This window comes from Echinops telfairi, unplaced genomic scaffold (assembly GCF_000313985.2).
Source record: "Echinops telfairi isolate 266 unplaced genomic scaffold, ASM31398v2 ScPeMD7_655;HRSCAF=1070, whole genome shotgun sequence".
NCBI classification, from domain to species: domain Eukaryota; kingdom Metazoa; phylum Chordata; class Mammalia; order Afrosoricida; family Tenrecidae; genus Echinops; species Echinops telfairi.
The window spans coordinates 1,258,598-1,269,425 of record NW_022104553.1 but is presented as its reverse complement, the minus strand read 5'-3'; the positions used below and the strand labels follow the sequence as shown (position 1 = coordinate 1,269,425).

Below are 10,828 nucleotides of genomic sequence, written 5' to 3'. Positions count from 1 at the left end.
TGACACTATTTACACAAACAATGGGGATTGGTGATAAAGCAAAACTGCCAGTGATATTCATTCACAATGGCAGACCCATGCTTACCAGATTACTACATGTCATCATAAATCAAGGAGAGCATTAAAATGGTTAGTATATGGTAGTTACCGCCTGCCATTCATTTTGCACCCTCAAGGCAACAGGTCCGAACCAAAGTCCAATGTCTGCCAGTTCTGTACCCTTGGGCTAGCAGTCATCTGCTTCTTCATCAGTTTCAGATGTAAAGCCCAAGAGCCACAGATAAGTGTGACCATACCACCTTGAGTGTGTCTGATCCTTGTCTAATCCATTGTGAGTTTGTTTTTGCGCATGGGGTAAGGTCCTGCTTCATTCATCAGCTTTTAATTTTTATGAGTCCTGCCCCACTTTGTTTCCTTTTGCTCTTTCTGCTTTTATTATATTAGATAATCCATTATGAAAGTCAGGGCTCTGCTTATTCTTCTAAGAATATTTTTGTTTTAGGTTGTACATTCAGGACATGAATCCATTTTGAATTTGTTTTGCCTATGGTCTAAGGCATTGATCTTGCTTTGTTTTTCTGTATATGGGATTTCAATTTTCCCAGCACCATTTATTGAAGAGATAAAATTTCCTTTTAATGACTCAGTAGTATTTCACGGTGTATACAAGACGATTTCAAAACATTTGCAGAACAAAATTATATTATCTTTAAATTCCATTATTCCATGAATGTTTTGAAAAGCACCTTTTGTTTATTCACTCATTTCTTAATGGATGCCTGTGCTGTTCCTTCGTTTTGGTTATTGTGAGTAATGCTGCTTTGAATGTATGTGTACAACTATCTGTTTGCATTCTTGCTTTCCACCTTTTGAGAAAATAGCTAAGAATGCAGTTGGGGAGTCATATTGGTTACATGTTTAACTTTTTGAGCAGGCATCTACTCTCTCTCTCCCTCTGTCCTTATTGTTTTCAAAGAAGTGAGTATATTTGAGGACATTAGAAACAAGGAATCAGGTAACATTATTATAAATAGGCAAACTTCTTACACCGTAAGAGTTTTTTTTTTAAGTAAGAAAAAAATCCTAATAGTATTAGAAGGAATTTCTGTATGTAGAAGGCAAAAATCACTTTAGCACTGCTGAGGAATGGGGCCATAGAACTGCAGAGATTATTGATGATTTTTCCTGGTAGCCACTAGGTTGGTTACAAGTGTGAATGTGGGGTTAGGGAAAGGCAGGGATATGTGAGGGTTATGGGGCAAGAGCAGAATATATGGGTTCAGTAGTATGTTTACTGTCTTATAGGACATGCCTAATTATTTTAAATTTGAACATTTTCTTGATTGTAATTCCCATCTCACTTGAGAGTCTTTAAAAAAAAGATTCTTTCAAAGTTTCAGCATCTTATTAAATTACTACCTAAGCTCCTTTTTGAACTTTTCATATCTCTAAAATTTCCTTCATGGGACAGTTATAACTTGGTGCCTTACATTCAAGTCATCTGCCACACTGGAAACCATGTCCAAGTCTTCTGTCCACTGCAGCCCTAAGACTGGAATACACAGCTGACCCTCTTGTGGGATGCTAGCTCTGGGAGGACATACAGTACTTATCTTACAGCAGTTGAAAGGTATAGTTTGATATATAAGAGCGCTGACTCAATGCTTCTGGTTATGCTGGCTCATTGCAACCGTAAAAACAGCTTGCCTATTAGAAGGTTTAAGCCAGTCTTCATAATGGCCCTTTTGTAAATTTCATGCTAGCATTTGTTCAGTTGTTAATTGGCATAGAACAAAACCATGTGCTTTTCGGGTGCATAAGGAAATGTGGTGAAGAAAGCTGATGGAGCCCGGCTATCAAAAGATATGGCATTTAGGGTCTTAAAGACTTGAAGGTAAACAAGCAGCCATCTAGCTCAGAAGTAACAAAGCCCACTTGGAAGAAGCACACCAGCCTGTGTGATCACAGGTGCCAAAGGGATCACTTATCAGGCATCATAGAACAAGAAATCATATCATTGTGTGCTCATTTACCTGATATGACCAGTGAAGACAAATGGGTGCATAAGCAAATGTGGTGAAGAAAGCTGATGGTGCCCGGCTATCAAAAGATATAGCATTTAGGGTCTTAAAGACTTGAAGGTAAACAAGCAGCCATCTAGCTCAGAAGTAACAAAGCCCACCTGGAAGAAGCACACCAGCCTGTGTGATCACAAGGTGTTGAAGGGATGAAGTATCAGTCATCAAAGAACAAAAAATCATATCATTGTGAATGAGGCGGAATGCGGAGTGAAGACCCAAAGCCCATCTGTAGGCAACTGGACATCCCCTTATAGAAGGGTTGCGGGGAGGAGACAAGCCAGTCAGGGTGAAGCATAGCTACGATGAAACATACAACTTTCCTCTAGTTCCTAAATGCTTCCTCTCCACCCACTATCATGATCCCAATTCTACCTTACAAATCTGCCTAGACCAGAGGATGTACACAGGTACAGATAGGAACTGGAAACGTAGGGAATCCAGGACAGTGATCCCTTCAGGACCAGTGGTGAGAGTGCCTGTACCGGGAGAGTGGAGGGAGATTGGATAGAGAGGGGGAACTGATTACAAGGATCTACATGTAACCTCCTCCCTCATGGATGGACAGCAAAAGTGGGTGAAGGGAGATGTCAGACAGTGTAAGATATGACACAATAATAATTTATAAATTATCAAGGGCTCATGAGGGAGGGGAAGGGGGAAGGGAGGGGGCAAAATGAGGAGATGATGCCAGGGGCTTTAGTGGAGAGCAGATGTTTTGAGAATGATGAGGGTAATGAATGTACAAATGTGCTTTATACAATTGATGTATGTATGGATTGTGGTAAGCGTTGTATGAGCCCCCAATAAAATGATTTTTTAAGAAAACAAATAAAACAACCATGTGCTTTTCTGCTACTGCTGTTGGAGGCTCGCCCTTCACTGAAATTGTCTTCAGGGAAGTGTGACGTCATAAGGGAGAGCAGCTTGTTGGTGGTAGATCACATGATCTGGAAGGAGCTGGAAGAAAGACTGCATGTAGGTTTGGGAAGCATATCCATTAACCATGCTGAGCTTAAACTTCGCTATTTCAGTGTCCTCAGAGGAACTGATGAATAAATTTACTATTTCAGTAGGTGGGTTTTTTTTATCATTTTATTGGGGGGCTCTTAAAGCTCTTATAACAATCCATACATCAATTGTATCAAGCGCATCAGTACATATGTTGCCATCATCATTTTCTTTCTAATTGAGCCCTTGGTTTCAGCTCCTCTTTTCCCTCCCTACTCCACTCTCCCCTCCTTGTGACCCCTTGATAAATTATAGAGCATTATTATTTTCATATCGTACACCATCTGCTGTCTCCTTTCACCCCCGTGTAAATTAAACCAAACCAAACTCACTGCCGTTGAGTTGATTCCAACTCAATAGCACCCCTATAGGAAAGAGTAGAAGTGGCCTTATGTGTTCCCAAAACTATAACTCTTTAAAGGAATAGAAAGCCTTGCTTTCTTCTGAGGAGCAGCTGGTGGCTTCGAACTGCTGACTTTGCTGTTAGCAGCCCAATGCATAACCCACTATGCCACCAGAGTTACAGGTATTTAATAAGGTTCTGTTTTTTCCACTACATGCACAGTAATGGTTTTCATTCATTGAGTGCTAGGATCCTTTATGTAATGTAATGTCCACTGTGCATTTCTCCTCAACACCCTTCCAAACTTGCTGCTGTACAGCAGCACCATAGATTGAGAGGTTAACCTTAACCTCAGGGATGACTCCTAGTTAATCTAAGCTAATGCTGCTCACTCCATTCCTTCTAGGTCTAAGAGTTGGTTTAGGTGGCTGGGATAGGTGCTTTTGTGACGAGTTGGCGTGTGTGTGTGTGTGTGTGTGTGTGTGTGTGAAATTTTAGAGGTCTTCTGGGACTTTCCTCACTCCAGAGAGAGAATTTAGGGGGATGTGATCCTATGTGGATGAGAGGCCTGCAGCCCATGTGTCAGAGAGCAGACTGAGAAAGCAGAGCACTGGCTAGGATAACCCACCTGCCGGCTGCTGCTTTCTTTTTTTTAATAATTGATTTTATTTTTGCTTTACTGTTGCATCGATAATATACACAGCAGAATGTATACCAATTCAACAGTTTCTACATGTATAATTCAGTGACACCAATTCCATTTTGTGTAACCATTCTCACTGTCTTTTTCTGAGTTTGTCCTCCCCCATTAACTAAACTTACTGCCCCTATTTTCTAATTAATCTTTGAAATCACTATTGTAAACTCGATTCCATGTGATCTTAAAAGAGCACAGTGCTGTGCTCTGACCTGCTTATTGAAACAACAAATTTGATCCTGAACAACTCTGCTTCCATTGAGCTCACTTGAATTAGTATTTCTGTGATCTACTAGTAACATGCAAATTGAATCCTAACTAATATGCAAATTATCCATACGACACTCTCCTGAGGTATTATTTAGTCTCCATATAAGAGTGGGTACCCGGTAGGCGCACTCGGCAGGCCTCCAGAGGTTGAGCTGGACGTGTGGGTGGAGGTTATCGGTACCTGCTGACTGTGAAAGATGGTCAATGTCTTGAAAGGAGTGCTCATAGAATGATTCGGGCAAAATCAATTCTTTCGGCTTCCTTGCTGTGTTAGACCAACTTGAGTAGAGAAACAAATCCAGTGACACTCACCTATATATGAGAGAGCTTTATGTGAAGAAGATATCCCAGCCCTCCAACTCCCCAAGTCCTGACCCAGCCATGAAGCAGTTCCTGCGCTACGTGGACGAGTCCAATGCCCTGGGGAAGAAGTTCATCATCCAGGACATCAACGACACATATGTCTTCGTGCTAGCAGAGCTGGTCAGTGTTCTCCAGGAGCGAGTGGGGGAGTTAATGGAGCAGAACGCCTTCGCTCTTACCCAGAAGTGAGAACAGTAGGTGTCACCCACCCAGCGATCTTCAGCGACCAGAGAGACAGACCATCACCGTTCGGGGTCTTTTGACTAGACCTCTTCAGGGGCGGGCCACAGGAACCACCGTGGGGTCACGGGTCCAGAAAAAGCCCCTGAGTGGACCTTGTTGTACTTTAGGTTTAAAAAAGGAAAAGAAGATGCTTAACTACTTGCCTGTGATCTGGACTTTATTATCATTTATTAAAATGCAAATGTAAAAAAAAAAGAGGGGGTACCCAAGAAAAACCAGAATTACGCTGGATGGAGCAGAGCTTTTGTAGTAACATTTTTCCTGCTAGGCGAGCATCGTGCAACTCCCTCTGAGTTAGTGCACCCAGTGACGACACCTGGGAAGGTTCTCTGTGGTCACAGTGAATTTGTTTGTAAAAGCAGTTTTGCTTGAACCTTGTTTTTGTGATGGCTGATTTCAGAGAACAGCATGCAGCTGTGAAATTTGTTTCCTGCTCGGGAAAAAATGCAGCAGAAACTGTTTTGATGTGGAGCACATCTTACAAGGACAGTGCAATGGGAAAAACTCAAGTGTATGAGTGGTTTTCTCATTTCAAGAAAAGTAAAATGTCAATTGATGATAGACTTCATTCTAGACTTCTGTCAACTTCCCAAATAGATGAGAATATCCTCTCATAAATGCATTTGAAGATCGTTTCACCAAGTAAGACTGTTAATCAAGCTTTCTATTCAGAGGTTCTGTAAAGATTGCATAATGGTGTGCAACAAGAAAGGTCTGATTTGTGGCAGACTGGGGACTGGTTTTGCTGCCAGGACAGTGCATCTGCTCATGCAACCATCTCAGTGCGTCAGTTTTGTCAAAAAAAGCTTGCCCCACGTACCTTACTCACCTGACCTCGCTCCATGCAACTTCTTTTTGTTTCCTCAAATGAAGAGGGACATAAAAGGACAGCAATTTGATGACATAGAAAAGGTGAAGAAAAAAACAAAGGAGGTGCTGTCAGCCATCCAAACAGATGAGTAAGAAAAATGTTTCCAAGAATGGAATCGCAGATTTGACAAATGGTTTAAGTGTAATGGAGAGTCCTTTAAAGGTGATAAAATTGTTTTGTAAAAAAATTAAATACATAGCTTTGCCAGGGGTGGGATCCGGGTTTTTTTGGGTACCACCCCACCTTACAGAGGCTGGTTGTGGGGGTTGGGGAAAAAATCATTCTACCAAATCTACAACTGTAAGTAACAACTTGAGTGCAAACTCAGCTAGTTCTCTCTGACTCTAAGCCTCATCTCTACTGCTCAGTGGTTCCATCTGTTCCAATACCCAGCCCAACTTTCCAGACAGTTTTCAGAAAAGACCAGTTGTTAGAAAAGAACATTATGCGTAGAAAAGCAGAGGTCCATTGACGATGAGGGAAACCATCAGGGATGGACCGATACAATAGCCCCAGCAATGGACTCCAATGTATGTACAATCATGATGATGGTGCAGGACTGGGACACATTTCCTTTCGTTATAAATAAGGTTGCCACGAGGGGGAACCAACTTGATGGCTCCTAACAACAACATAGCACACATATAGACAAGCACAGAAAACTTAACTGCAAGGTTTAATGGCCAATCGTGACGAAAACATCCCCATCAAGATCTCTTCATCAATTCAGTGTTGGTGGCAAAGTTAACCGTTCTGAACATCTTCGTCATTCTGCTCAACTGGGCCATTTCATTAACTTTATCTGCAGCATTTGGCACTCCATGGGGGAAAGTAATATTGACATCATAAGCTATACCATTTATACAATAATTAACATCAACAACTAAACACACAAAATGATATCCTAAAACAGAAATATTATAAAATAAAATAAAACTGACTTTCTGATTTAGGACTACAACAACAAGGAAGTTATTATTAGCTCTGATCTACAGTCTAGTCCTCGTGGTGCCAAATTCCCTAGGGAGAAAGCTTCTGTAGAGATTTTGTGGAAATCAAAATGTATAGAGTGATTTTTTTAGGGTTCTTGGGCAGATAAGCCCACCACTGCCACCCATGACTCTCCATCCCTTGTCCCTTGCCAGCCTTCAGTTTAAGAAGCAATAGCTTCCATAGAAGATAGGCTTCATCATGTGTGCCTGCTGTTTAATGATCTTTTTATTTTTCAATGAATGTCCTACATAGAAAAAGACCACTTTATGTTTGGTATTTATTATGTATCTTGTCTAATTGATTCTTTATTAGATCTTTTCCGTGGAATTAAAAAAAAAACCTATTTAAAGAAAGCACAAAGTGTCCCTTAGCTGCATATAGCAGACTAAATAAATCATTGGGCTTTTATAACCCCCTTTTATACCAAAATGAGCCAGAGGTGATCCTGTGTGATATGGAGCCAGAGGGTCCTGGGGAAGCTCACCACTCAAAATACCCCCAAGTCTGATGTGGAAACAGGCACTGCCTTGTAATTATGGGATAGAATCATCTAGAACCATCCTCATCAATTCATATTTGAATCTTTCTGCAGAGTATTCCTTTAAAACTGCATTTTCCAGTCTTGGTGACACTGTTCATTATTTTAATTGCTAAAGTTGCCCATTTGGTACCTTACATTCCCAGACAGCCAGCAGATAATTATCTTTTTAACCTGCTGAGATGAGCACAAAGCCAGGCCAGCTCACCTGTAGGAGAAGAAAGGAACCTACCTGTGAACAGGGGCACTAGCATGGTCCTCAGAAGACACCTAGAAGGAGATTTCCACATTAGCCTGCCCCAACACACCAGTGTGTGGCTCACGGGGGGCAAGCTTGTCTGCAAGCCGTGCATTTTTCAGCACTTGGACTATAATGCTAGCCGAGGGCTTTCTGAGCTGTTTGTTGTTGGCTACTGCCACCCAGAACACCCACCACCAAGTATGGTGCCAGAGTCCTTCTCTGTGTTGCAACAAGAGTTCTGTGACAGTACAGTCCCTATACGGTCATGGGGTGTGACGGGAATAGCACTGTGCTGCAGCAGCATTGGGCTGGAGGCTGAGGAAAGAAGTTGGGTAGATCATAGGAAAGGGTGAGCTTTCTTATCCCTATAACGCCTGAACTTTTAATTTCAGAGAAAAAAAATTTGTTTTTATTTTTCACTTTCATAGTTATCAATATATATAACAACCAAAATATATTTAAAAATATAAAATTTGCAATGTTTTTTAAATTCAACCAAATTGTCACATTCGTCCATGGATTTATAATAAATGTTATAATTAAATGTTATGAAAACTCCGTGCTTGGCATTATAGGTTTAGGACAGGAATCAAGTCTTAGTCATGCTTGTCCCCTCAGTGCAAGAAACATTTCGTAGTAGTGACTCTCAGTGTCGGTTGGTTTAATTAAGTACCTGCTATGTGTCAGTGGTCAGAGTCCTTGCATGAAGCAAACAGCACATTCAGCTGCTAACCAAAATGTTAGAAGTTCAAGTCCACCCAGAGGTACCTCAGAAAGAAGGCCTCATGATCTCTTTCCAAAACCTCAGCTATGGAAAACCCTATAGCGAGTCGAGCACTGTTCATCTCTGACATACGTGGGCTCGCTAAGAGGCAGGATGGACTGAGAGGTGCCAGGCCTAGATTAAGGGGAAAGCGCTGACCACTCTAGTGGAGCAGGAGAGACAAATAATAATAATAAATAATAATAACTGACTTACTTTTTTTTTAAAAAGGACATTTTCCTGCAAACTTTTTGAAATACTTTTGTATACAGAAATTTTACCTTGTGGTAAGTGTTATGGAAAAAAAGCAGGGTAGGTGTTAAAGGAAACATGGGGGTGGGGGGCAGGGTGGTGTACAATTGAAATGAGATCAAGGAAGGCTTTGCTAGATGGTGACATCCGAGCAACAGCTTGCAGGAGGGAGGTGAAGGGACGAGCCAGAGGGCTACACAGGGAAAGAGTGTGCAAGCAGAGGTTGCACAGCAGGAACTTGCCCCAGGAATAGGTCCAGTGGACGCCCACCTAGAGTCCATAAAAGCAAGATCAGAGTGAGATGGGCATATAGGGAAAGAATCAGGGGAAAAGGTCACACAAGGCCTTTGAGGTCATTGCAAGAACACTGGTTTTTGCCTAATTGAAGTGGGAAACTTCTAGAAGATTTTGAGCACAGGTGACATGATGTGCCCTGTGCTTTAGTAGCTTTTCTTTGACTCGTCTATGGGGTCAAAGATGGAAACAAAGAGACCAGTTAGGAGACTGCTGTGCCAATTCATACAAGAAATTGTGGAGGCTTGAGTGATGGTGAAGGAGGTGGTAAGGAGTGGTCGAATACTGAATATTAAGTATTAATTAAGATATAGTAATCCCCCATGATAAGTTGTAATAGAACTTATCAACTTGCATGATGAAATCTACTAAGAGCAGCCAATCAATTGGAAGGGAGTTTCCTTGGGTGTGTGCCTGATTGCAATATTTGTGGATGTTCTGACAAATGGTGCTTGCTTTTTGCTGGTCCTGGATCCTACATCTGGCTCATCATCTGACCTCAGGTTCTTTGGACTGGAATACCTCTGCTATATTGCCTGTCAATCCTGGAAGCTGTCAGAAGCATGCTGTCTTACCTACCAACCTTGGATTCATTCACTTGTGTAGCCAGAAGGATGCCATCTGGCCTGCCTGTCTTGAGTTCATCAGTCCTCGCAGCTATGTGAGTCAAGAGAAGCCTGATGTCTGCTCCATGGTCTTGGGACTTGCCAGCCCCTACAATTGCGTGAATCCCTTCCTTGAGATAAACCTCTTACTGGCAGTGTTTCTCTACAGAACCCAGCCGGAGACATCCTATTAGGTATAGAAATGTGCTCATTTGCCATTCAGCAATATCTGTGAGTGCTCCTGTATGCCAAGCACAATGCTGGGTTCTCAGGACATGATAGTAACAGAGAAGCAGAGCCTGCTCTCTCCACATGAGCAGACAGCATAACATGGTAAGGCTGGCGTCTCACGGAAGAAGGGAGCCAAGAAAACTTATTGAGGGAGGAAGGCAGGCAGGCTAGACCACCCATATGAGGGGAGGTTAGGACACAGGCTGAAGTGGAGGCGGTTGAAGCCAGCTATGTAATAAAGTAGATTGATGTGGAGGGATGGGCTGAGGTCCTAATATCAAATCTAAAATCAGGTCTGCGATGGAGCCCACATTCTAAGTTTAAACTCACTGCCGTAAAACAACAGACATGATCTTTTCGCCATGACTTTGTCTCTTTTGGAAAATCATGGAAGGAGAGTGAACCTCCGTGGCATGTTAGTCTAAGGAGGAATGCCAGGAGTGCCAGTGAAGTGACCTTGGCCCCTGGGCTTGGCTTCTTATCTTTGCTCTCCAACAACTAGCCCAATGGTTTCTTCCAACCTGGAACTTAGGAGCTGCTGTCCTGAACATTTGATGTGTAAAGGAAAATTAAAATGCAGTGATTCCCAGCAAGTAAATGACTGTTTTTTACCTACTAAGCAAAGCAGGCTTAAAAATCACGCATCATTAAGTGAACTTCCTCTAATGCTAGTGATTAACCCTTTGAAGCGAGTCACTAAATCTGCATCCAATTGTGGGTATCTCCTAGCTAGTGGGATAAAGTAGCTCCCCTCCACCTGACTCCAAATCATGAGACAAAGGAGTTTGTGCTTCTTCTCTGCCCTTTGTTCTGGCTCCAGGACCACCAAGAGGACTTGTATCCCAGTGCCCACCACCCTTGTTACATGCCCTTCCAAGCCCTGTGACTCCGATCCCACAGTCTCCTTAGATGTGCCAGCTATTGCGCATTGATGAGGAGTCCTTGCTCTGGTTGAATCTCTTCTATTGAAAAATATGCGTGTCCCCTAGTTTGTGACAGAAGGCAGGGCTACTCTATTAAACATTTCTTTTTTTA

At 42.2% G+C, this 10,828-nt stretch overlaps 2 protein-coding genes across 2 annotated transcripts in view; both read left to right on the top strand.

Moving 5' to 3' along the window:
- The window catches only part of LOC123522022 (phenylalanine--tRNA ligase, mitochondrial-like), a 217,590-nt gene that overhangs the window by 171,337 nt on the left and 35,425 nt on the right, over positions 1-10,828 (top strand). The gene's annotated exons all lie outside the window — the stretch shown is intronic.
- Positions 4,597-4,951, top strand: LOC101638308 (general transcription factor IIH subunit 5-like). The gene is made up of 2 exons (XM_004711643.1): positions 4,597-4,631; positions 4,771-4,951. The coding sequence occupies exons 1-2, from the start codon at positions 4,597-4,599 to the stop codon at positions 4,949-4,951; spliced, it is 216 nt and encodes a 71-aa protein (XP_004711700.1).